This window comes from Heloderma suspectum, chromosome 5 (assembly GCF_057233095.1).
Source record: "Heloderma suspectum isolate Gila_16-S chromosome 5, 16-S_ref, whole genome shotgun sequence".
NCBI classification, from domain to species: domain Eukaryota; kingdom Metazoa; phylum Chordata; class Lepidosauria; order Squamata; family Helodermatidae; genus Heloderma; species Heloderma suspectum.
This window is the reverse complement of record NC_139462.1, coordinates 230,249,979-230,277,631: the sequence shown is the minus strand read 5'-3', so window position 1 is coordinate 230,277,631 and position 27,653 is coordinate 230,249,979. Positions and strand designations below refer to the sequence as shown.

At 47.2% G+C, this 27,653-nt stretch overlaps 1 protein-coding gene across 9 annotated transcripts in view; it reads right to left on the bottom strand.

The window, feature by feature from the left end:
- Positions 1 to 27,653, bottom strand: part of NBEAL2 (neurobeachin like 2) — a 190,276-nt gene that overhangs the window by 92,229 nt on the left and 70,394 nt on the right. For all 9 annotated transcript variants that reach the window (XM_084859500.1, XM_084859499.1, XM_084859498.1 and 6 more), the window contains exons 2-3: positions 16,684 to 16,772; positions 8,188 to 8,352 (exon numbers count right to left, since the gene is read on the bottom strand). Coding sequence is in view for 7 of the 9 variants with exons in the window: in XM_084859498.1 (XP_084715624.1) it covers positions 8,188 to 8,352; positions 16,684 to 16,772 (254 nt within the window). In the remaining 2 variants the exon portion in view is untranslated. The remainder of the gene's footprint in view (positions 1 to 8,187; positions 8,353 to 16,683; positions 16,773 to 27,653) is intronic.

Genomic DNA, 27,653 nt, shown 5'->3' with positions numbered 1-27,653 from the left:
GATCTTACATGTGACATCAGACATCAGACAGAGATAAAGTTCTCTTATCCTTCTAGGGGAGTGAACTGTAGTTCAAAACCTACTCGATTTCAGAACTTTTCCTGTTCCAAAAAATCTAATTTCCCCAGTTCCATAAAGCCACAATTTTATTTATGGTATATTCATCTTGTTCTTCCTCTCAAGGAGTTCAGAGAGATGCTTCAATCTCATAGCAAGATTCAAACAAAAGAGAGTGACTAGCACGTTTCCCACATTTGAACTGAAAGCACTAGCTGCTTCGCCACAATAATACGTCATACACATTATCTCTAAAAAATGAAATTCTCTCCCCTATCCTTTAAGGAGACACACAATACAACTATCAGCTATTGCTTCATTTATGCTGTTTGTAAAAAAAAAATATCTGAGGTTTCTTGTTTAAAAATTAAGGGTTAAAGGCAGGAAGGACAGTTATTTTCCACACATGCCCCTAGAATAGCTATGACCACAGGTAGACCCAACGTTCTCTGTGCCTTACAGCCACTAACCAAAACAAACCAGGGGGAGGTGGTTGGAGCCAGGCTTGGCTGAAGATTTCACATTATAAGATCAACCAACTATTTTTATTATAGGAGGATGAAAGTTTCCGGTAATTAAATATTGCAGGGAAGCAAAACGATAAAATGAAAAACGCAACAAACAAGCTGCTTTGCTTAAACATGTGCTGGCTTAAAAGCTATTTGCAGCACTGGGAATGACTAGCAAATAAGGAACACTTTGTTGATGCTAATCTTTACTTTGCATATTTCAACGTGCAGCATTAATAGTGAAAAGCAAAGTGCATTCTTATGAGTTGCTATATAAAAAGGTCCAATTATTTTCTATTCTTTCTTGAGCACCTGTGGGAACAGTGGATGCCTTGGAGAGGCCTGGGTTCAAATACCTGATCAGCCAATGAGGTTTATAGCTAACCCTTGGGCTGATCATTCCCACCCAGCCTCAGTCCACCAACTTTTAAACTTGGGGATTCCTGAAATGATAAACTGGATTCTGCACAGAAAGATCCCAAAGTCCTTGCCCTTCTATTTATGTCTCTGAGCCTTCGTGGTAGTAAAGCAACCTTTCATCCTGTTTTCTTAAAAAGAAGCAGCTTGAAACAAGGATGGAAGGCCAGAATCTGTTGTCAGCAAGATGGCTTCATTCCTGCCTATAGTTTTCAAGCAGGGCCGAAACAGCCACTCTCCACATCCCTGGTGACCAAACAGGGGAAAAAGTTTTGAAAGACAACTCTCCCTTGTAGTACGCGGCTTGGCTCACTTGCTCAAGCCATTCAAAGTGCCTTGTTTCCTCCTGCTCTTTAAATTGTGTTATGCTGTGCAGTCTGGATTGCGTGGATGTATTCATGGGACAATGCCACCCCGGCAGCAGCAGTTTTAACTTTACGATCCTCCGATTTCCTTCTGTTCCTACAATTCTCTGGAAGTGAAATATTCTACACAGAAAAGAATACCAAATTCCTCCAGCTTGTAAACTATACCTTTCAGATTTGTTACTGCTGTGAAGTGTTACTACAACTAGGAGCTGGGAGCTTTGGATTTCAAAAATTCAAGCACCTAGGCAAGTTAGGAGCCAGACCCACATAGGAAAGAAGGTGGGACAGCAGTGTCCACACCTGTTGCTCTGACAAGGCCACAAAGTCTTAAGTAGATGGCAAGAAATAGGGTCAGGGTCATGGCAGCAGCTCACAATTTCCAGTTCAGGAGGCAAGAGTCTAAACTGGCCCAGGCCCTCAGGGCTGAGTCACACATACACCTAAACTGCTCAATTACTCCTATGAAGAGCAGCTGAACTTGTGAAATGGCACGATCGAGTGGGAAACACTCGTGCGACTGACTCGGCTCACTTGGTTGCAACATTCACACACTCACTCCCTAGTGGTGTGGGATGGTGCCACAGGAAAGTCACTGCTGCTGGGCGAGTGTATAAAAATGGCCTCTGATGATTTCAGATATGAAAACTATTTGTGGCGTTTAATCTGCAGTGGCTGTTTCGCACAAGCTCCACTCTTGATGCCGCAGTAACCAAACAATGAAAGTGCCATGAATCCCAGCGCCTGCAGAAATTCACAATTCTGGGGGGTCAACTGGGTCAGCACCACAGAAAAAGCAGCCATTCCCCAATGGCATCACTTGATCCAGTTTGTTTGTTTGTTTGTTTCTTTATTAAATTTCTTAATCGCCCATCTGGCCGGTCACCCGGCCACTCTGGGCAATGTATAATAATACAAACAGTTTTAAAAAATAAAATTACACATTAAAACATCATTTTCTAAAATTTCCCTAACCCACCCCAAATGCCTGCCTGAACAACCAAGTTTTCAACGAGTGGCAGAAGCTCATTAAAGAAGGTGCATGGCGGAGTTCCCTAGGGAGGGAGTTCCACAGAGCGGGGGCCACCACAGAGAAGGCCCTCTCCCTTGTCCTCACCAGCCTAGCTGTCTTGGCTGATGGGACAGAGAGAAGGCCATCTGAGGCTGATCTTGTTAAGCGGCCTGTCTGGTGTTGCTGGAGGCGCTCCTTAAGATTGGCTAGGCCAGAACCATATAGGGTTTTAAAGGCCAAAACCAACACCTTGAATTTGGCCCGGAAAACAACTGGTAACCAGTGCAACTCCTTCAGCACTGGAGTGATGTGATCACGCCGGCGGCTGCCTTTAATCAGGCGAGCCGCCGCGTTCTGCACCAGCTGCAGCTTCCGAACCGTCTTCAAGGGTAACCCCACGTAGAGCACATTACAGTAGTCTAGATGAGAGGAGACCAGGGCATGTACTACTGATAGGAGCAGATGGTCGGGAAGGTAGGGGTGCAGCCGCCATATCAGATGGCGTTGGTACAGCGCTGTCCGGCTCACAGCTGAAATCTGAGCCTCCATGGACAGCTGGGAGTCCAAAATGACCCCCAGGCTGAAGACCTGGTCTTTCAAGGGTAGCCGTACCCCATTCAACACCAGGTCACCACCCCTCAACCTCCTCTTGTCTCCCACCAAAAATACCTCAGTCTTGTCAGGGTTCAGCTTCAGCTTATTCCTCCCCATCCAGCCACTCACTGTCTCGACATTTGGACAGGTCCATTTGGACCTTGGTGAAGATTTAAACAAGAGGTAGAGCTGCGTGTCATCCACATATTGATGACACCGCACCCCAAACCTCCTGATGATAGCCCCCAGTGGCTTCACATAGATGTTAAATAGCACTGGGGAGAGGATGGAACCCTGTGGCACCCCACAAGTGAGTGGCCACGGGTCCGAAACCTCCTCTCCCAGTGCTATCCTCTGGTACCTGCCGGAGACGAAGGACCGGAACCACCGTAATACGGTGTCTCCAATGCCCAACCCCTCCAGGCAGTGCAGGAGGATACGGTGGTCAACGGTATCAAAAGCTGCTGAGAGGTCAAGGAGAACAAGGAAGGAGCATTCACCCCTATCCAAAGCCCCACTCATATCATCCACCAAGGCCATTTCTGTCCCATGCCCAGGCCTGAAGCCTGATTGAAATGGATCTAGATAATTGGCTTCTTCCAAGTGTGCCCTCAACTGGATTGCCACCACCCACTCAATCACCTTGCCCCAAAAATGGCAGATTCGAAACTGGGCGAAAGTTATTCAGAACTTGAGGATCCAAGGAGAGGTTTTTTAAAAGCGGTCTTATCACTGCCTCCTTGAGAGCTGATGGCATCACTCCCTCCTCAAGGGAGGCGTTCACCACCGCCCTGATCCCCTCACCCAGCCTCTCTCTGCAGCCCATAATGAACCAAGACGGGCAAGGATCAAGTAAGCAGGTGGTCAGCCTTACAGATGAAAACACGTTGTCCACTTCATCAGAAGAAAGAACCTGGAACCGATCCCACAAAACCGGTTTGCCTCAGACTGCCTCTTGCTCGCTAACTGTATTCACGCACATGGAATAACACTCCTAATCCGATCAATTTTATCCGCAAAGTGCCTTGCCAAGGCCTCACAGGAGGTCTTAGAATGCTCCAGTGGTTCTGGAGCAACTGGACCGACCAGGCTCCGGACCACTTGGAACAGCCTCCTCAGACAGCACTCTGCAGACGCAATAGAGGCAGCATAATATTCCTTTTTTGCTGCCTTCACTGCCACGTGATAGGCTGAAGATACAGCTCTAGCCCGTGTCTGATCGTCTTTGGAGCGAAACTTCCGCCACCGGCGCTCTAGCTGTCTCACCTCCTGTTTCAGAGCTTGTAACCGTGGATTGAACCATGGTGCAGTCCGAGCCCTGTTCAAGGGGAGAGGGCATTTCGGAGTCACCCGACCTAATGCCCCAGTGATTGCGGCATTCCAGCCACCCACCAGGGTCTCAACCGAGTGGCCGTTTGTGTCCTCCAGAGAATCCCCAAGCACGTTCAAGAATCCATTCGGATCCATAAGACGCCTGGGGAGGACCATTTTAATGGGTCCTCCACCCCTGCAGAGGGGTTGTGGAACCGAGAAGTCCAACGTCACCAGATAGTGATCCCACCATGACAAGGGGGTGGTGGATATACCCCCGACTTCCAGATCACTCCCCACTTCTCCAGAAACAAACACAAGCTGTAATGCATGACCGGCTACATGGGTGGGCCCAGTTGGAATAGGGTGCAGCTCCCAGGAAGCCATGGTCTCCATGAAGTCCCAAGGTGCTCCCATGAGGATGGCCTCTGAATGTACACAGAAGTCCCCCAACACCAATAAATTAGGGGACTGTACACGCAAATCAGAGACCACTTCAAGCACCTCAAGCACTGGCCAGGGAGTCAGTCGTGCAGCAGGGTGGGTGGTACACGAGCAGAATCCCCAGGCTGCCCTTCGGGCCCAACCTCCAGTACATGCACTCAGCAACCTTGGTCTCCCGGAGAGGGGGTCTGGTGAAGACCAAGGACTCCCGGTAGATAACAGCCACTCCCCCTCCCCGATCCCCAGCCCTCGGCTGCTATGCATACAAAAATCCGGCTGGACACATGGCCGCAAGGGTTGGAGCAGCAGCCTCGGGCAGCCAGGTCTCCGTAATATATGCCAGGTCTGCACCTTCATCCCAGATCATGTTATGGATGAGGGAGGTTTTCTGGGTAACAGATCTGGCATTGCAGAGCAGCAAACGAAGGCCAGAAGATGTGGTCACGCCTCCCCCAGCCATCCTTTGGCTCTGGGCAGGCCCGGAACAGGGGACCGATATTACACATCTCTCCCTTGTTCCCCTTACCTGGCATGGCCTGCCCCTAGTGCTCCACCAGCGCCTGCCGCCCAGCTTCAGTATGTTCTGGCCCCCAACGCTCCCTCCACTGCCTCCATCAGGTGGACGCATGCCCCCTCGCTCCCGCCTATCAGGCAGGCTACCCACCCCTAAAAACACAACAGAATCCCCCCCCAAACCCACCCCCACCAACAATTAAACAAAAAACAAAACAATACATCCCCCTTACAAATACTGCCAGGCAGGAGTCCACAGGGAGAGCGGTGGTAGTAGCGGCAGTGGCGGCAGCAGCAAGCAGGCACGCCCTCTTCCCTGGGTGGTGGCTTCTCCTGCCGATCCTGGGTCTGGATTAGTTGCCTAACCTCAGCTTCATGGTCTCCTCCGAGTTAAGAAACTGAATCAGAAGGGCCTACTGAGTACTCTACGTGTATACTACTCACGTACTCAAGGCTTGAAGACTGGCTATTGAGGAGATAAAAACAGGAGGGGGCACACCGTAACTTATCAGGAGGCCAAGGGCCCCAAAAGCAGCTCTCTCCCCATTAGTTATGCACAGGCTCGACTGAGGAATTAAGGCCTCCAGCCAGGCCTCCAATGGAAGCCAGGCTCTTCTCCAAGACGACAGGAAAGATATCCCGAGTCTTATGAGGCCAAGGTTCTTCAATGCTTTAGGGGCATGGAGAAGAGTTAGGGCAAGAACAGCGGAAGAAAGAAAGAAAGATTATACATACATATATATATATATATATATATATATGCGTAAGGATACAGATATATTGAAAATGGTGGCAGATTGGTTTCCATGAAAACAGAAGTAGCGGAGGGAGATCAAACTCGGGGCAATGCTGTCAAGTTCAATACAGTCGCTGAACCAAGGAAAGAGGATGGGGTGGGGGGAAAGAACAGCCTCTCACCAGAAACCAGGCTGGGGTCTCTGGGAAGGGGGAAGAGGAATGCCATGCTATGAGGAACTAGGAGAGGACACTGTTTACCTCAGAGCCTCTCTTCCCTATTTTGCTTTGCCAGGCCAGGTCTGGTTTCTGAAAGATTCAGGGCCCAAACAGTCATTACATTAAATGTGTGTCTAGCAGCTTTGTCTTCTTTTCATTTTTACTCTGGAGTAGGTGTTGGGGGCCAAATCAGGCTCTTAAAAGCCCCACATGCTAGGTTCCCTATTCAGATTGGGGGCCCTGCAACTACTCTAGAATAAAAGATGAAAACAAACATAGCTGCTTCATGCACATTTAAAATAATGTCCGTCTCGGCCCTTGGTGAAATCAGGTCCTGCGGAACCACGGCATTCTGGAATAAGGGAATGTTCCATTAAAACAGCAGGGTTTGGGTATGAAGCGGCCTCTCCAAGGCTAGCACAATTAGTTGCCAAGGCTCTCATTGCCTAGATCAGGAGGTGGACTTTCAACACAAGGCTGAACCACCCTTGAATGTCTTGTTCATTTAGGCAGGAGACATTGCCATATAGACTATATAGTGCTCCAAAAAGATGAGTGTATAACAAGTCTCCCCCAAGTTGCGGAACATAGATTAACTTGCACTCCACCCAGAAAGGGCTCAATCCAGTTCTCTGCAGAGTCCAAGCAATATGCCTTCCATAAGCATCCTCCCACTCCTACTATTATGTCCATTTTTAACAGACTAATGCAAATACTCTTCAAAAAACAGAGGGAAGACTCATATGGCCACAAAAATTTAAAAAGATCGGAAGAGAGTCCCCCCCGCCCGCCGCCCCAACTATAATCCCTAAAATTGTTTTAAAATGGGGGGGGGGGAGTTGCTTGTTAACTTTGTATATGGAAATATTTTAGGAATGCGAGAATAAGGCAAAGTAGAATTTTACTGAAATTGGGATCCATGTTCTTTTTGTGCTTGAATCCATTGTGCTAGCAGGATGCGAACAAAAAAGTCCAAAGCAGTTCACAAAGATTTACTTTTCAAATAATGTCAGCTTTCACAAGATTTATCATCTTATTCCCATCAAAATATTTACTCATACTGAAATACCACAAACGGATATTTTCATTTATTTTGAGGAGTGTTAAGACATTATCTCCTTTTTATTACTGTTTTTTTTAAACCCACATAAATTAAATTCACACAAAGAATTCAAAATTAGAAAAGAAATACCCAAAGAGAAAAGAACAAAAGCGACCATCACTGATTTAACAGACAAGAACTTAAATACAATGCTGAAGAACCTTCCACATTTTGTAAACTTCCTCCTTTTGTAATCATCCTAATGGCTAGCAATATGTCAACATCTTGTACCTTCTAGGAACCTCTGGTCTCATTTCCATGCTAGATTGAGATATTATTTATTGTAATATTAACATACCCTGTTCTGTTCCTTGGGCTCAAGAAGATTACACTAGAACAGTTTATTTCTAAGACAGTTCTCCAGACAACTTCCAAAACACTCAAGATTTGCATTGGGTAGGGCTCCAAAGATTCCACCCTCCAGTAGCTCTCAGGATTCACTTCTGACCATTCACAAGTTACAAAAAGCTGCACATCTGGAGAGATCTTCCAGCTGCTCCCTTACCCATATTCTCAGAATTCAGATGGGGAAAAATAAGACCAGAAGCTGTTCCTACAATACCTCATCTAGTAGAAAAGAGACAGAAAGAGCTTACCAGTAAGATTTTCACATTATGTTTCCAAACAAAATTGATTACAATACCCGTTTCATGTGCTGAGTGATCTGAATGCAACCCTCACACAGGAGAGGTGGTGTTTTAACACCTGGCAGGAAATATAATTTCCTTGAGTTGTTAAATGCTGACTCCCATCGTATGAGAACAGCTTCACACGGATGTTCACTGTGTGAAATGGGTGCTGTAAAAGCCATCTAACGATGGCTGCACTACCACCAAAAGATGAGAAAATCAGCCCTAGCCAGACTCTGAAAAGAACACCGGTTTAAAATGAAAATAATAAAGCACATACCTGCAAATAATGATGAAGAACTTGACAAGCAAGAGAGCCTGGCTGAGGCCTGCCTCAGCCACATCTTGACGGGAGACCTGGGAAACACAGTAGGTCAGCTGTTGGGTAAGGACATGGAGTACATCACGGGGGAGCAGTGGGATCTCAGAGACAGAGTCCTCTGGCCTACAAGGGGGGACAAAGAAATTAGATAAGTGTGCAACTCTCTACCACGTAAGAACCTAAGAAGAGCCCTGCTGGAAAAAACCAAGGGTTCATCTAGTCCAGCATTCTGTTCACACAGTGGCCTACCAGCTGCCTGTGGGAAACCCACAAGTAGGATATGAGTGCAGCAGCACCCTCCCTCTCGTGTGTTCCCAGCAACTGGTATACAGAGGCATACTGCCTCTGGTTCTAGCCATCAGGACTAGTAGCCATTGATAGCCTTAAACTCCATGAATTTGTCTAATCCCCTTTTAAAGCCATCCAAATGGGTGGCCATCAGTACATCTTGGGTTCACAAATCCCATAGTTTCTAGGCACCATGTGAAGAAGTACTTCCTTTCACCTGTCCTGAATCTCCTACCATTCAATTTCATGGGACAACCCCACTGAGTTCTAGTATTATAGGAGAGGGAGAAAAATGTCTCCCTATCCACTTTCTCCACACCATGCATAATTGTGTGCACCTCTATCACGTCTTCCCGCATTCGCCTTTTCTCTAAGAGGACATTGTAACCTTTCCTCATAGGGAATTGCTCCAGCCCCTTGATCATTTTGCTTGCCTTTTTCTGCACCTTTTCCAACTCTACGATATCCTTTTGAGGTGAACATCATGAACCCTTGAGAACAACACTTGCTTCTAAAGTTGCAAGGGAAAACTGACACGGCTGTGAAGCTCAATGGTTGGCCCTGGGAAAGTTACTCTTGCCCACTCAGCCTAGCCTATTTTACAGGGTTGTTGGGAGGATATGGAAAAAAAAACCAAGCTCCTTGGAAGGAGGACAAGATACAAATGTGATTAACAAACAGATAAGCCTTCCTAGAGTACCTGGGCACCACAGTTTATTTATTCACTTAACAGATTTATATATGGCTTACCATATTAAAAAATACCTTTCGTTCAAGAAGAACTACAAGGGTGGCAAAAGTTATAGAAGGGAAATAATCAGAGAGAGCTGAAAGTAGTCCCCACTTCCTTCCACTTTCAAAATAGAATTGTCCAAAAGAAACACTACAAAGTCACTGAGCAGCAGTCTAATAGTGAAGGTTGGGGAGGGAGTTGCACACCAAGGGCTTTCTAACATGATGTGCTGTGATGCCCACCCTCCTCAGTGCAGCATAGATAGGGTGTGCGCTTCTGACCAATTAGCTGAGATGTTGTCAGAATAATGCAGATCTACTGAATGCATAACTACAGAATTCATGGAACTGCATGTTTGGATGGAGAACATAAGAAGAGCCCTGAGGCTGGATCAGACCCTGGGTCCATCTAGTCCGGCATTCTGTTCACACAGCGGCCAGCCAGCTGCCCACGGGAAACCCACAAGCAGGACATGAGTGCAGCATCAGCAGCATCCTGATGCCCATGTTCCCTAGCAACTGGTGTACAGAGGCACACTGCCTCTGACACCGGAGGTAGCACACAGCCATCAGGACTAGCAGCCATTAACAGGCTTATCCTCCATGAACCCATATGCAAGTTGGCTTTGAGGGTTGAATCCAGGATCTGTCTTCTGCGAGAGGAAGGGACCTTCCATGATAGGAAGGGCTCTACTCTGGAAAAATTCCTCTGAATTGGGGGGATTCTTCCCCCTCCTCACACCACAGCTCACCCCATTCAGCAGGCTCTCCTGACTCTTTGCATAGCATTTTCAGGAGGCTGGAGGGGTTGCCATGAGAAGGAGGGGGCAGGGAAGTCCACTTCCATGAGCGCAGTTGGTCCAACGTAAATCTGAATCCAACCCCGAGCCTTCATGCTTTCACGTCCCAAAGGTAGATGGCGGGAGCAACCCATAGTTGACAACTGGGGGTTGGACTTGATGGTCTTATAGGCCCCTTGCACCCTTACTATACTATTCTATGAACTCTGTGAAAATGCTTGAGTGGTGCTCTAGATCCTTCTTCCATGTGAGAGTACCTGCTGCCACTTGCCTTTTTGGGTGGTCATTGGCTATAAACTGCCTCGGACCAATTTTGGCTATGAAGAGCTCCAGTATCATCCACCATTTACTGACATGGAGCTGGGGTTGGACAAGACCCACCTAAAAATAGCCAGGACACATGTCTTCTGTCTAGGAACAAGTACTGCCAATGGCACAACATTTCTGGTAAGCTGTCAGGAACCCTGTATATTGGCACATTCAAATCATGTGACCCCAGATTTGTCAGTAAGAAGAGCCTCCAACTCACTGACCAAGGCCGTGCTCGGGACGTTGGAGAAATCCGCAACAGATTTCTTTCTCAAACGAGTTCAGATTTCTATGAATCCAACCTGCAGATTCCGCAGTGGACCATTTTTTTTTCCTGCGGACTTGTGGTTTTTCACTGGGGGCGGGTATGCGCTAATTCATATTAGTGCTAATGTACACTTGTGCAAATGTGCTAATGAGTATTAGCCCAAGCAGTACAAAATTCTGGTTAAATATCTGATTCTATCAATGAGTGGACAATGGAATGAAAGACTCCTCATAATCCACGAAATGCAGACAGAATGGATTTAACAAAATCCTTACATTCACATGCCTCACCTCTAAATATTCTACACAGACTACAAAACAATTCACTCCCAGATATACACACAGGACAACCTTGCCACCACTGCACATATTCCTCAGTTATCTCTTGCTTTCAAAATGGCCTCTTCTGTTTTAGAGGGATCGCAGCCATTGATAGCGTTGTCCTCCATGAATTTCTCTAATCCTCCTGGTCAACTATGGGAGAGTAAACTAATGGGCAGAACTTGATGTTACTGAAGAAACTGAGCTGTCTCCATGTCATAAGAACATAAGAAGAGCCATGCTGGATCACACCAAGGGTCTATCTAGTCCAGTATTCTGTTCACACAGTGGCCAGCCCACTGTCAACCAGGAAACTACAAGCAGGACATGAGTGCAACAGCACCCTCCTGTCACACTGTCAAGTGTGGCTAGAACCAATGTGGTGTTGTGGTTTGAGTGTTGGATTAGGTCCAGGGAGACCCAGGTTCAAACAGCTACCTTAAGCGCTATTTTAGTGAAAAGGCGGGACATAAATTTAATAAATAAAAATAAAATAAATCTTTGCTCAGCAATAAAGCTCATTGGGTGACTCCGGGATACTCTCTCTCTCTCTCTCTGCCTAGTCTACCTCACAGGGCTGTTGTGAGGCCTATATATACTATACTGAACTTCCTGATGGAAGAACGTGATAAAACTGTAATAAAACTCCCCTCCTCTCTGTAATGTGTATCCGTAACATGCACCCCCACCAATATCTTGTATGTTTTCCCCATCAGTAAAATGACGTGGATCAGGCGCAGGAAAATGTAACATCAGGGCATGGGGTGAGGGTGGGCAACATGTAGGCCAAAGCATCTGGAGGGCCACAAGTTGTCCACTCCAGGCACAGGCTAGGTCGTACTAGATGCTGGGGGTGAAAAAGAGATGACCCAGGGCTCCAGTTTTCAGCCCTTAGGAAGGCTCAGCCAACTGCACGAACAATTTGGCTGTGCATTTCCTCCTTGGAGTTTTCAAGGTAACACAGATGGATATCTTCCAAGGATGCTTTAAATCAGGGGTAGGAATTCAGTCCTCTATGGGCTGAATAACATCAGGGTTTAGGTACTGCCCTAAAGCAGGGTGCTGGGGCACATCACTCCCTGGAGCCAGCTTCCTTGAACTTGGCTTCCATTCCCCTCTAGCTTGAACACCATATGCTACAATGCAGGACACAGTATTTTTTTGTTAACGTGTGGCACACGCATCACAGGTATGGAATCAAACAGTCCTTATTAAAACCTGTTAGCGGCTGCTCAGTGCGTTGTTGCAAAACACTGGAAATCTAACGGAGCACGGAGTGGCTGTGGAAAAGATTTCCAGTAGCTGAAATGGACAGACTAACGGGATCAATCGTGCTTTGTGATGGAAACAGAAATCATAATGAACTGTGGCAGAGATGGGTTCCTTTTGTTGTTTACTCCAATAATCATTCTAAATGGATTTAATTAGCAAAATAACTTCTTCTGTCTGACAATGTATGACTTTAATAACAGAAGTATAAGAGGAATACAAACCTGCATGTCCACACAATAAGGGTCCTCAGAGATCTTCATTACATTCCAGTTAGATAGCAGCATTTTCTAAAAAGGTTAGCTTTGCTTCAAATTATCCTCGGTATGACACTTTTCAACCACACATGGTGGAAATCTGTATATTCTGTGTAAACACCGCCCACCACAACCATGCAAAGGTTTACAGCAGGGTTGTCGAATTTCTTTCAACTCAGGGGCTGAAATCAATTTCCGAGGCGCTCTTGGGGGCCGCATTCCAGTGGTGGGTGAGGCAGAAAGCAAAGGCGGCAGGGCCAACATTCCAAAACCCCCAGCATATCTTGGCTGAAAGCTCTCCCTGCCAGTCACTCAGCCTCAGGAGAGGCATGCCAACCTTTTAGAATGGGGAAAACTGCACAAAAGCCAAGAAACCAGCAAGCAATCGGTGATCAGGAGAAAGGGGTGTGGCTGTGTGGGGAAATTCACTGGGCCAGATTGCGACCCCCATGTGGGTCAGATTTGGGGTCATGGTTCTGAGGTTTATAGCAAGGAATCCTCAATTCTGTGGCCACATTCATAAGCGCAGAGTTAGGCTGTGGAGAATGAGGTCACACAGACTTGCACATGGAAAAGGCAAAAAGAAATTGCGATTAACAATGGCAAAGTGGTAGCTCATGGGCAATGCCATGTGTAGCAGCACTGCAGGCCGCTCCATCTAACCAGTCAAAGTTGCATTCAGCTCCCAGTCCAGCCTTAGGGATGCATTGCCTATGCATTTGCATCTTTCATAAGGGCTAGAAGCTTGTCTAGCCCCCCCCCCCCCCGCGCGCCCTTTTTAAAGAAGAAATTCTCAGCACTTAGTTTTGCCAGGTATCAGATCTTGTGACTATCTTTGGCAGCTACTCTCTGAGCAAGGTTGCAACATCGCCACAGCACTGAGATTTTAATGCTGATTTATAAGCAGAGAAAACAAGCACACCCCATTTCGGGAACAGAAATTCTCCACTGTATACCACATCATTTAACAATAGCAAGGAGAACCTAAATTCACTGAACCCAACCAGTGCTGACTCCAGGTTTGAGGGACCCTTGGGAAAGACACCTTCAACAGTACCTCAGTGTTTCTACCTCCTCACCACCACTGTCACTAGCTGCTTTTCCTCCTCTTCCTCTTTCTCATCATTGCTCCCATTTGCTTGCTTGCCAGGCAGAAGCCAGTGAGCAAGCAGGCAGTGGCATCTCCTGCTCCTCCTCACCAGAACCGTTATCTGGGCCAGAGCAAGAGGCAGGGGAACAAGCAGGCTGCAATGGTGAAGAGGAGGAGCAAGTCTGGGGGTTCTTGCCAGTGGGCCCCTGTGGGGTGTGGCCCTGGCAGGTGCCCAACCATGCCTACCCTTGATGGCGGCCCACAGGCCAAACCATCTGTCTACCAGCACCTCATAGATCAAGTTACAGCCACATGAACACTGCAAAAAAGCAAGCAAGCTGATGCACAGCTAGAAAAGATGCTGAAAGAGAGGGAAACATGAATATAAATTGGTGCTCTCTCTTGAATGTACACAGAAGGGTGGGATCAAAATGGCAGGAAACTGCACCACAGATGGATTATCTTGAGCAGTTATTGCATCAGGCACTTTGGTGTGGCAACACAGCAGTGTGGAAATGAAGGCAGCCTCTGTGCTAATGGATGGCAGAGAGGGCATAGAGAGGGGGTGGTGGGAGAAGTGGAGATGGCTCAAGGTAGAAGCCTCAAGGCAAGTTATTTCTACAAATGGCTCTTTGATGGTTTTCAAGCTGCACATGCCTCCAAGCATTTCACATTGCACAGAAACAGAATGCTTAAGCAGACTGCATGTATGAAACAAGGGAGCAACCACAATCATGCTTGCTAGCCACGAAATGGCGTTTTGTTAGCAGCCCAAGCCGGGACCAGCCTGCCTCTTGGGCAAATGGTAGACTTTCCCAAGCACTGATCACATGGCGGCATCAAGACACTGTTGCAACTCCTGTTTCCCCAGCTGCATTTGGATACCTGATGTTTTGCTGGGGAGAGGGCCCAGCTTTCTCCTTCAGTTAGCTCAGATCTCAACAAATAATGTAGGAAGGAACCCTAGTGAACCAGAGAGCCATTTCTGAGCTATTAAGGATGCAATCCTATGCATGTTTAGACAGAAAAATGTCCTACAGATCCCAGCATGCCCCAGCCAGCCATGATGGCTGGGGAATGCTGGGAGTTGTAGGACTTTTTTCTGTCTAAACATGCATAAGATTGCACCCTAAGAGTAACTTCTAGACACAAACTTCTAGATACACATGATCCAGACAGGGCTAATAACTTTATAAAGTCCCATTCATTTCACAGAAGGAGATTTATGCATGTGCTTAACTCTCCTCCAATAGAAATCCTTTGGAATTCAAAGGGCTTCATTTGGCTGCATTGTGTCCAAAGTGTTTTTCAGGACAAGGTAACTTTCATTTTTATTACACAAGGCCAATCAATATGTGGATTTGAAAGGGGACAGGTGGTGACAAAAATGCTTAAACCATCCTTCCTCAACCTGGTGTCCTCTAGATATGTTGGACTACAACCTCCAGCATCCCTCAGCAATCGAACACATGTGGAGGGCACCAGTTTGGGGAAGATTGGCCTAAATAGATCTTTTGGAATTTGACCTCAAAGATCGTTAACCCCAAGAGATCAGCTTTGCAATTTTGTTTTTCTATGGAACTGCCATCCTAGCTCTGACTGTGTCCCTCTTCTTGTTCCATCCACCTTTCCAGGAAAGGAGAGAGGCAATCGTAGCCATGCTATGCTATTCTTCCTAGCCAGAGATGGGGCCTTCTGCCCAGCAGTGCCTGGCCTCTGGAAGCAAGAGAACGTTAGAAGAGCCCCGCTGGATCAGACCAAAGGCCTCGCTAGACCAGCGTTCTGTTCCCACAGTGGCCACCCAGATGTCCCAATGGGAAGCCCACAAGCAGGTCAGGAGTGCAACAGCACCCCCCTGCTTGTGTTTCTCAGCAACTGGTACTGAAAGGCTCACTGCTGCTGATACTGGAGGCAATCTATAGCTATCAGGACTAGTAGCCATTGATAGTGCTGTCCTCCATGAATTTCCCCAGTCCTTCTTTCAAGCCATCCAACTTGGTGGCCATCACTCCACCTTGTGGTAGCAAATTCCATAGTTTAACTGTGCACTGTCTGAAGACGCCCTTTCTTTCATTTAGTCTTGAATCTCCCACCATTCAGTTTCATGGGACAGGCCCCTGAGTTCAAGTATTATGGGAGAGGGAGAAATATGCCTCCCTATTCACTTTCTCTGCACCATGTATAATTCCAGGAGATGCAGAAAGAATCAGAGAAGAGAGTAATGTAAGATTTATCAAGGCTCTGGAGTGCAAGTTCTCTTTAGAATAAACTAAACGCCACCCATTTAGCTTAAAAAGACTAAGAATAAAGGGGAACAAGGGGAGCAGAAGATGTTTTAAAATATGTAGAAGGCGGCTTGTAGGAGGAAGACCAAAATTTGTTCTAGAAGACGACAAATGGAGATTTAACTTTGTAGGAGAAAGATTTAAAAAAACAAAAACAAAAAAACACCCCAGAACAGATTGAGAAGGCTTCCTTAGAGATGAACAATGGAACAGGCTATGAGACACACAGAGAGAGAAAGAGCCAATGTGAGAGAGTGTCTTACTGTGTGGTTTGGACAGAAGAGACCACTAGCTGAGCTTGAACTGTATGCATTGTAAGGGCAGAGCGAGAGACAGAACATCTGTGAATCACACACATATAAATACACACAGTGGAGGCTGGTGGCTCCGATTTCAATGGGGTGGTGAATCCGCTCCAGGTTTCAGTCAAAACCAGTCAGAACTCTAAAGGAAATTCTTGGATAGCAAAACACCTTGGAGAGCTCCTTTGGAGATCTGACCGGTCCTGACTGAAACCCAGGGCAAATTCACTGCCCCACTGACATCGGAGCCACCAGCCTCCACTGCATGCATATGTATGTATGTATGTACATGTGCGTGCGTGCGTGCACGTGTGCGTGTAAGTGTGGCAGTACCAGACTAGTCTTGCCTGAGTTTGCTGCTTTGGACAGGTAGGAGTAGAGAAAATGCATGCACTATCCTATTCTGTGCCAGACTACACTAAATCATGTAGTTTTCATTCAGTCACATCCTCCTACGTCACCCCCAAGTACCAGAAGGCAGCTCCATTTGCCAAGTGCCTACATTTGGGCCAAGAGAAGAGGAGAAATGTTTACCTCCTTGGTTCCAGTGAATGCACAGCGATGATTTTCTCAAAATTTGTGACAAACGCTTCCAGCCACTGCTGCAGGTACACCAAGTCTTTCTGGAAAAGAAGAAAGAGAGACATGATTACAAAGCGGCACGCCTTGTTTCACAGAGCTAAGAGCGCTCCAGCACTCCAGTCCTTCCTGAGCTGTGTGCTCCGGCCCGTCAACCTGACCTGGCTGAGAGGGCACTGCTTGCTTGTGGCCAAAAAATCCTAAGCTGTTCAAATTCTCCTCCCCTGAACCACTTCTAGACTTCTTGTACTGTGTCGGACTGAACAAAAACACTAACCTTTTTTGGCAAAGGCTTTCAGCAACGAGAAATGCCCTCCCCTTTTGACAATTTTTCAGCACTCTTCGCAAAAGCATTCACCTATTAATTTAAATAGTACTATATTATTATATATTAATTATATTAAATAAATTATTATTTAATAATTTAAATAATACTTTTCCCAGTAGTAATGTATGGCTGTGAGAGCTGGACTATAAGGAAGGCTGAGCGCCGAAGAATTGATGCTTTCGAACTGTGGTGCTGGAGAAGACTCTTACGAGTCCCCTGGACTGCGAGGAGGTCAAATCAGTCCATCCTAAAGGAAATCAACCCTGAGTGCTCATTGGAAGGACAGATACTGAAGCTGAAGCTCCAATATTTTGGCCACCTAATGCGAAGAGAAAACTCCCTGGAAAAGACCCTGATGCTGGGAAAGACTGAAGGCAAACGGAGAAGGGGACGGCAGAGGATGAGATGGCTGGATAGCATCACCGATGCAATGAATATGAACTTGAGAACGCTCCGGGAAATAGCGCAGGACAGGAAGGCCTGGCGTGCTATGGTCCATGGGGTCACGAAGAGTCGGACACGACTGAACGACTGAACAACAACAACAACAACAATTAATTTAAAATTGCCTCCTGCTCCAAATCGCTCACAGTGGTATCATCATGAACCAAATCCGACTGGTTGTGCCAGCACACATGATTTTATTTCCAACTGCTTGTAATGTCAGTCAGATGCTGGGCCATGACATCATCCACTTCGTTTCCTGATCTATGACTGTGTGGGATCACATAGGGGACAAATTCAGCGAGGAGAAAGTAGCAGCAAACAGGGCAAACCATCACACCAAACTCTGTCTATATATAAAGAAGTTGATATCTACACGTTTAAGTGGGGGGAGGGGGTTGTGGGGGGAGGGGGAAGCATGTTAGTCCATCAAAACTGCAAGTTTATTATGGCACATTGAAACTTCCAAATATTCAACACAGCCATAGATCTAGCATGGCCTCTCCCAACCTGGTGGTCTCCACATCTGTTGGACTACAAGTCCCATAATCACACAGCTAGCACGTTATCAACCATCACCATCTCCAGCTACCTTTGACTCCACCAGTGCAGTCGATCAAGTTGCCCACTAGCCTTCCTGCTTGAAAGTAAGCAGGGCTTAAGCACTGTAGGTGAAAGTTTTGACACTGCAACATCTTCGCAATTGTCCCAACGCAAATTGGTCCAAGCCTCAAGGGACAGCCAAATTCAAGCATGACTATATTGGTCAATGTGGGGAAAAAGACATGATACTTCCGAAGTACACTCATACCCACTCTAGTATTTATTCACAGATCCTTTAATACAATTTATTTGTTTGTTTGTTTATTACATTTCTATACCACCCAATAGCCGAAGCTCTCTGGATTTAATAAAATCTAGATCTATTAAAATCTCTATCCAGCTCATCCGTGCCACGTCTCAGAGACAGGTCTTCTAGAGCTCAGTTAATGGCAGTGGTGGACAACCCATGCCCCCCCCAGCCCCAAGTGTACCCCCCATCCTTATGCCAATGAACTGTGGCGGCAAACCCACTGCGGAGACTTAAAAAGGATCCAATTTAACTTGTTTTCAAGCTAAAAAAGGCCCTTTCGATTTGTTGAATTTTGGTGGCAAGCTGCTAGGGTTTTTTGGTTGGTGGCAGCAGGAGTGTGGCCCCTGAGGGGGGCAGTGGGTAGAAATTGGCCCCCAGACCACCCCAAATTGCCTGGCCCTGGTTTATGGTATATAGAGTAGCGGTAAATAATATTTAGAAGGCAAAATCAATCCATTTTCCTTTGGTGCTCAGAATCTGCGTTGACCCACATTAACAGCAAGAAAAAGGTTTTCTCTCAGTCTGATGGGTTGAGACCTTTCTAGAGACTTTTTGCCTTCTTTTCTGCATCTGTGGCAAAGCTTACCAGATCTGATTCCATATTCTGCCCTATTTCAAAGACCCAGAGTGGATAATTCCAAAATTAATATACTAGTGTAGTGGTGAGAGTGACGGACTGGGAGCCGGGAGATCCAGGTTCTAGTCCCCACTTGGCCATGGAAGCTCACTGGGTGACTTTGGGCCAGTCACAGACTCTCAGCCCAACCTACCTCACAGGGTTGTTGTTGTGAGGATACAACGGTGAGGAGGAGGATAATGTAAGCCGCCTTGAGTTCCTTGCAAGAGGGAGAAAGGCGGGGTATAAATGCAATAAATAAAATAAATAAATAAACTCAAATATCATTAAAAAATGTGCAAGGTTTTGAAATCTCCAGATCTCTTCATCAGGCAAGATGTTACAAAAAGCAGGGGAGAACAGGGAGAGGAAAATGTTGGCTGGATATTTTTGTCAGGATGTCTGCATGGGCAGAGTCTTAAGATGCCATGGAGGAGAAGGGATTGTAGACTTTGGGCTCTGCCTGGTGAGGGTTTCAGGTTTCAGTGTCCCTAGGACCACTGGGAACAAGCAAGTCGCAGATGCCCCATTTTTGGAAGTATAAAATCCAGCTGTTCACTCAGAACTGTCTCCATCCTGGGCAAACCAGAAAGATTCCTTGGTTGGTGGAAAACAGAAATAGAGATCAACTAGCCAGCCTTTATATTAGCAACACTGGAGATAGATTTTGATGCTGGGTTAGGTGAAAAGGAGCCAATGGAAGCCAATGGATGAGTGATGCCATGGTAGCATCATCCACGATCAAATGAGGAAAAGTCTGGCTTAGGCAACAATACTTCCCGGATAAATTGAGAGGATTCTGGTGAATAACAACCTGAACCCAGATCAGCAGTATGTTGCTGTGACAGAGGCAAATTCTGTTTTAGATGGTCACCCACCCCAGCCCTACACTTGTGGCAAGATTGGGAGCAGACTGTTAAGCCCCTTCATGCCAACACTTTATGCTGTTTAGGGCTTTAAAGGTCAACACCAACACCTTGAAATGAACCCAGAAAATAACTGGCAACCAGTACCAAGGCAGAAGTACATTTGACTGAAAATATGCCCAACTCAGGGTATACATACGTACAACCTGTGTTGGATGGGGTTGCATTCCTTCAGAGGACATGGGCTCACAGCAATGGAGTGCTCTCGGACCAGCATTGTGCCTGGACCTGGCCATGTTGAGAGTAGCCAAGAGTGTGTTTTACCAGCTTTGGCTGGTATGCTGGCTGCACCCTTTCCTGGAGGAATGACCTAGTTGCTTTGACTCATGCCCTAATCACATCCAGATTAGACTACAGGAGTGCATTCTACACAGGGTGGCTTTTCAGAAGTTATCTGGAAACTTCAACTGGGTCAGAATGCAACTGCCTGAGTACTGCCTGGGACAAGCCATCTGGAACACCAATCCTGCAATAACTTCACTGGCTTCTAGTGAAGTTTCCAGACCCAATTTAAACTGCTGCCTTTGACTTTTCAAGCCCCAAGCAATCTGGTCCTAGGATCCCTTCAGTGAGCCTTCCCCAACCCAATCACCTTCAGATGTGTCTAACTGCAACTCCCATAATTCCCCAGGCAGCATGGCCAGTGGGAATTGCAGTCTTACATATCTGGAGGGTACCAGGTTGGGGAATGTCCCCTTAAGGACTGCTTGCTTTCACTTTTATTTATTGATTTATTGCATTTATATCCCACCTTTCTTCCATCATGGACCTCAAGGTGGCTACATGTGGTTTCCAGGTGGTCTCCCCTCCAAGCACTGACCAAACCCAGATCTGCTTAGCTTCAGCAGGGTGGCTGCCTCCTGTGCCTTCAGACTATGCCCTGGGACATATGAACCTACCATGGGCTAAGAGCCATCTAGGAAGCCCTGCGTCATATGCCCCTGCTGTCCGAATCACAACAGAACACGGCCTTCTTTACCGTGGCACTCCCTTCCCTAGGGATATCCACCTTGCTCCTTCCTCAGTGGCCGTTAGATAGCAGGCAGAGGCAGCCCTTTTACAGGGAGCCTTTCGGAAACCCTGGCTACTTTTTTTAACAGCTGCCACTTTTAATTAACTGTTGCCCTTCCTCTGGGTTTTTGTCTCCAGAAATAACCTATGAATATTATAACCATCAGCTGTACAAAGTGCCTTGCTGGATTAGATCAAGGTCCACCTGGCCCGGCATCCATTGCAAGAATCCCTGCAACTACCAGGGGTTTCACAAGAAATTGGCCGTTGTTCCACTGGAGGACCATGGCGTACCTTCTGCCCACCCATTCTCTATATTGGCTATGTTCAGACAATAGTGGGGGTGAAAGAAGCCATTGTGGCTTCTCCCTAACCCCACGTGACCGCGATTTGCATAATTACCTGCAATGCAGCGCAGGCTGCCATGTTGTCCAAACCTGGCGCAGTGCGCAGCAGGGGTGGCTTCTTACCAACACCACAACCCCTACTAGCCAGTGTGGTGTAGTGGCAAGAGTGTTGGACTAGGAGCTGGGAGATCCGGGTTCTAGTCCCCACTCGGCCATGGAAGCTCACTGGGTGACTTTGGGCCAGTCACAGACTCTCAGCCCAACCCACCTCACAGGGTTGTTGTTGTGAGGATAAAATGGAGAGGAGGAGGATAATGTAAGCCGCCTTGGGTTCCTTGCAAGGGAAAAAAGGCGGGGTATAAATGCAATAAATAAATAAATAAATAAATACTACAAGCCATGAGTTGTGGCATGCGTAAGAAGCCACCCCTGATGCGCACCACACTGGGTTCGGACAATGAGGCAATCCACATTGCATCACGGGTAATTATGCAAATTGCAGTTGCATGCGCAGCCCGTGTGCGGGTGGGGGAAGAAGCTACAATGGCTTCTTTCGCCCCCGCAATCGTCCAAGCTCAGTCACTGCATATTTATCCTTGAGAACAGAAGATGAAGGATGAACAAGCCAGGAGCTATTCAGGAGGACCATAGACTGAGGATGGGAGGCAATTGCTTATGATGCTCACCAGCTTATGGTGGTTACAACTGTTGTGTGTGTGTGTGTGTGGGGGGGGGTTATGCCCCTATCCTTCTACACAACCTATAAATCCCTGTACAGCTTGGCACTAGGCTACCTAAAAGACTGCCTTCTCCTGTACGAGCCTGTCTAGTTTTAAGATCTTCAGAGGAGGCCTTTCTCTTGTACCACCACCATCAGACGTGTGTTTGGTGAGGGTGCGAGATGGAATCTTCTTGCTGGCCACTCCAAGGCTCTGAAACGCCCTGTCAAGGGAGGCTGGGTTGGCCCTGTCTCTGTTGTCTTTCCACCGATTGCAAAGACATTTTTATTTAGTCAGGCCTTTGGCCTATAAGCTGGTCTGTTGCTGAAGGGGCTGTTGATTGGTTGGTACTGGTTCTTTCTTTTATTGTTGAGTATGGATTGATTTATTTTTCTGTTATGTGTTAATTACGGTTTTGTTTTTAATCTGGATTTTACTGTTAGCTGCCTTGACCATCATTTTTGGGGATGAAAAGTAAATAAATAAGTAAGACAAACAGAAATGGGTCGGAACTACAGAGTGGCAAGTTCATTTAAATTAACAAGGAAGCACTTCCTAGGAACGTTATAGACCAGCCTTGCACATAAGCCCACAAAATTACTAGCTTTGCCATGTTTTAAAAAATTAGCTTGCTAAGAGGACACTTCCCTACAGCCACAGTGGAAAGACAGAGGACTAGCCTCTTGACAGGCAAGTAAAACAAACTGCCATTTGCCAAACGAGCTGTCAGAAGAGGGATGGGCTTCCTGCGGCAAAACATGTGAGGTGTGGAAGTAAAGCATTATTTCTGTAATATATATCCCACTTTTCTTAGAGCATCTCACAGCAAGGAGAGAGAACTTTAAAAACACACAAACATTCTAAAATGGGAAAACAGTGTTTGAAAGAGTTTTGGTTTCCATCAGCCTACAGATCAAAAGCCTAGTAGAGAAGCATGTGTACAACGCTCTTTAAAAACCATCGTGTACGCACATCTAGGAAACCTGAGCTGATCAGTTTCCCTAGACTTGGTTATATGGATGCTTAGAGAGACTGGGGTCTCGCTGCCTTCTGTTTTGAGGTTTTGGAGTAGATGACCTTCAGGTTGCTTTCCAGACCCACACTTGGCTGAAAACAAGAGTTAACACTTGATGCTAATCTTTGTTGGCAAACACTAGGAGATGGAGCCATAAACACACAGCCAGGCTCCCTTCTCTATTTACAGCTAAAATCCAAACAAGAGATAAGGATAAAAATAAAGCCAGGAACCGGTTGACTCCTTCTCTCACCCCCGCTCCCTGCAAAAGACACCCCCTCCTGCTGTTTGGAACAGATTTGGCCCAATATAATCCTGGCTTTGCATGGGGCCTGTCTTGAATTGGGAATTTCTCCCTCTCTGTGTGTACTAGAAATCAAGGTCAAGAAGAATAATTGTTTTTCCAAAAGGTAGTTTGTGAGTAGCTGCCTCCCCCAGACCTACCAGCAGGGTCACCTCTGTTTCAGGGAAAATTCAAACCCCTCCAATCCCTGGTTAGGACAAAGATGCTCACATCTGATAGAGGCTGTGGGCCAGCAACTAGAAGCCCTTTGGCCTTATCTCTCCCCACTGAAGGGTGCAGCGGCAGCCTCCCAGTTGCCAGCCACAAGGCCAAAGAAGAGCAGAGAAAGCAGCAGCAGAACCTGGCCACAGGTGCCTTTACGGGACAAGAGTTCAGGTGTGCTGACCTACCATGTGCCACTAGCTTACCTGGGCTAGATGAAGAATCGTGAGATGCACATGGAAGCCCAACACCGAAGGAGCTTGAGCTGAGCCATTTGCCCATAATGGCAAGGCTCTGTTTGGGCAGCGGGGAGTAAACAGAATGCTGGACTAGATGGACCCTTGGTCTGATCCAGCAGGGCTCTTCTTACGTTCTTAATTACTACCAACTTTGGTTGGCATGTCAACTATACCTGTTCCTGGGTAGGGACAGCCAAGCCACAGTGATCCATGCACTGGTAGCTCAAGATTAGACTACTGTAATGCGCTTTATGTGGGGCTGCCCTTGTGCCTCGTTTGGAAGCTGCTGCTAGTGCAGAATGTAGCAGCGAGGGTGCTCAATGGGACACCCAGCTATGTTCACAGAATGCCTGTGTTGACAGAACTGCACTGGCTGCCTCTTGGCTACCGAGCCAAGTTCAAGGTTATATTGTTGACGTACAAAGCCCTAAACAACTTGGGACCAGGAAACCTAGCAGACTGCCTTCGCCTATATATCCAGCAGATCATTAAGATTTTCAGAGGAGGCTTTTGTGGTCATTCTGTGACTGAAAGGAAGTCGCCACGTAATATCTCGACCGCGGACCTTCTCGGTGGTGGCGCCCATCTGCTGGAAAACCCTCCCCCAGCGCAGGTCGGGAGGCAGAAAATGTGGTATGTTTCAAACGCCTCCTGAAAATGCGCTTGTGCACCCAGGCTTTCTCTGGCTTGTAATTCATTGCAATGAATCATATACTGCTTCATCTTACTGCTCCTTGTATTGTTTTGTATTGTTACTGTAGTTGGAATTGTTTTAATAGTTTGAGAAGATCCCATTGATAAGCGCTCTTTGAGTCCGATTCTGTAGCCAACTGTGGATCCACCCGATCATTGTTTTAATCTTTTTATGCTCTTAGTGTTTCATCTTTTGTGTTCACACTGCTCCAAAATCTGTTCTAGATATGGAGTGGTATATAAATATTGTAAATTAAATAAATAAATTAATAAACTGCTTAGAGATGTTATTATATTAAGTAGCATATAAATACTACAAATAAATACATTCATAAACAAAGTACAGAGCACCACTGATGGCCATGGCAATTTCCAGAGTGACGTAAACAAGAAAGGTCCCTGCCCCAAGGAACTTAACGATCAACCATTTCAACATAGGAAGAGACGAAGGAAGACGAAGGCATGGATTACAAGGGGTGAATATGAGCAAAGAAGGGACTAGGATTAGAGTTTTGGACTAGGATTGCAGAGATACAAATTTAAATTCCCACCTCGGCTCTGGGTGGACTTGGGCCAGTCACCCTTTCTCAGCTAACCCACCTCACAGAAGGAGGAGAGGAAGAGAGAACCATGTATGCTGTCTTTAGCTCCTTGGAGGAAAATGCAATCAATCAATAAAGGAAGCACATAAAAACAATACGTTATCGTGCGGCCTGATGGTCTGGCACACCGGATCGCTTGCTAGGCTGAGGCAGCTCATCACCATGTCCACGCAGTGAAGTGCAGGGCTGTGCCACTTGAGACGAGAGCCCTAGAACAGGTGACACAGAAATGCAGTTCCTCCTCCTCCTCCTCTTTGGCAACAGCTTCCAAGATGGCTGGAGGCTTTTCAGAGCCAGGAGTTCATTGTGCATACCACTGGGGCAAGAAATTAGGTCACCCTAAACCACTGCCCAGCAGCCACATTCAACTGACATCAATGGGGGAAATCCGAGTCAAGGGCAGTTAAATCATCGGGCTGTTGGCAGAGTTGCCAACACATCCTTTTAAAGCGGGGCAGCCAACCTTTTTCATCCTAGGGGTCAAATCCCAATTTGGGAAGGGTCTAGCGGGCTACATTCCAGCAGGGGGTGGGGCCAAACACAGAGTGGGAGGGGCCAGGTGCAATCTGTACCAATTTGGACTTTTTCCCAGCATGCAAGCCACAAATTCTCTGTGTGTCTTACTCAGGAGAGTAACTGCTTTCAGGCACAAAAACCACAACACAGTTCTATGCAAGTCTAAAGTAGAAATAGGCCCCATCCATGTCCAAAGCTCCTATCCAGTAGGCAACTGCAGCAAAGAAGCTCAAATCTAGGGCCTCCTCTTTGGATCGTCCCCCTCCTCTCACCTGTCATCAAGCCCTGATTCCCAAAAGCACTGCAGAGATGGAGAGAGAAGACTGACTTGATGGGCAGCATCTCCCTACGGCCCTCATATAGCCTCATATAGGTGAAGGAGGCAAAAAGGAGGAGCAACGCTCAGGATGCATCCCATAGGACATGCACAAATGACAGCAGCAGGCTCCTGTGCCCACTATTCACTGTGGGTTGCGGTCCTTCACAGGTAAGTACATTAAGAGGCACTAAAAATTATTAAGTCGCCCAAACTAAAGACGCACCAAAAGTCATTAAGTAGCCCAAACATCTCTCAGTGCCTACTTCTGAGCCCAGCGCCAGGCTCTGGAGAGCCCTTCGGCAAGACATGCTTAATGGGCCCCTCTACTCGCTCACCAGCATCGTCATCAGCTGCTGTTTCTTGTCATTGCTGCCACCTGCTTGCTTGCCAGGCAGAGAGGCCATGAGCAAGCAGGCGATGGCATCTACTCTCCTTCTTCACTCCACCTCTGTTATCTGGGGCAGAGCAAGAGGCAGGTGAACAAGCAGGTTGCAGGGGCTCTTGTCAGGGGGACCCTGCTAGGGTCTGGGACCTTGGCAGGTGCCCGACCAGGCCGACCCTGCCCCCAGCCATCAAATTCTCAGCCTCACTAAAGGCTACCAGAGGCCAAAAGAACTGGCTGTTAGTCCAAATCAATACATGAAATTCACCCACCCCCATATACACTACCGAACAGCACCCTCGTACTTCTTCTTGTCCCCCCATTGCCCCCTGAAGACTGTCATGCCGCAGAGAGAGACAGAGAGACAGAGAGAGAGAGTAAAAACCTCAACCAGCTGAACTCCCTCATCAGACCACTACTAGTCAAAGCAATCTCTGCCTGCTTGGTTCCCTGACCCATAATCCCCAGCTTCCAAACTCCTCTTGCCTCCCCACTTCCTTTCCGCCATAGGGAGCAACCCCTCCTGTCTCCAGCCACAGTCTTCTTTTCTCCTTGGCTCCTTCTTCCTTCACCTCCACGTCTGGATCACCCATAGTTTTCGCCTGTCTTTTGCTAGCTCCCCTCTCCCCTGCTGCCAGAGCATACAGCCCCTCCTGATCGGAAATCATGCGAGGTTTCTTCAAAGCCCGCTCCCCAATTCACCGGTAGTCTCAGTCCTCTGCCTTCACTGCCTTTCCCCCCCCGCCCCGCCACAGTCTCAAGCCACATTCTCCACCGACTCTCCCCTCAAGTTCCTATTTCTCAAGTTCCTACTCCACTGCATCCTTCCCTCAGCTTCCCCACCTCTAGGCTCCCAGGTTCTTCAGTTCTCTACTCCCAGGGCCTCCTCCTACTCCTAAGCCTGCTCTGTGAGAGGTTTCAAGACCCAGCCAAACCAGCAAGGTCCCCTTCCCTCACATAAACCGAGCTATAAACATTCAGACAGCTGTTTCCTCTGAGAGCTGGAGTGTTTGTCTGCACACGCCCGCGCCCGCTCAGCCAGAGTTCAAGGCTCCACAGCTACAGGTGCAACACAATACCGAGCTCCCCTCCCCGACACAAACATCATTTCAGAGGAGGGGTGGTTCAAAGCTCAGGGGTAGATCTCACAGTTTGCATGCAGGAAGTCCCTAGAGAGGTTCTGCCAGTCAGAGCACACAGTAGTGTGGGCTAGACATGCCGGTGGTTTGACTGAGTATAAAGAAGTATATTTATATATCTAGGAACTTCAGCAGACTGTCAGGGCAAAGGAGCTGCAATATAACCCATTACATCTCCCCACTGATCATCTCTAAATCCATCCATAGACTGGGACATTCTGGAAGGAAGCAAGCCAAAAGATTAATCCAAAGCTCCACCCTGGAATAAACA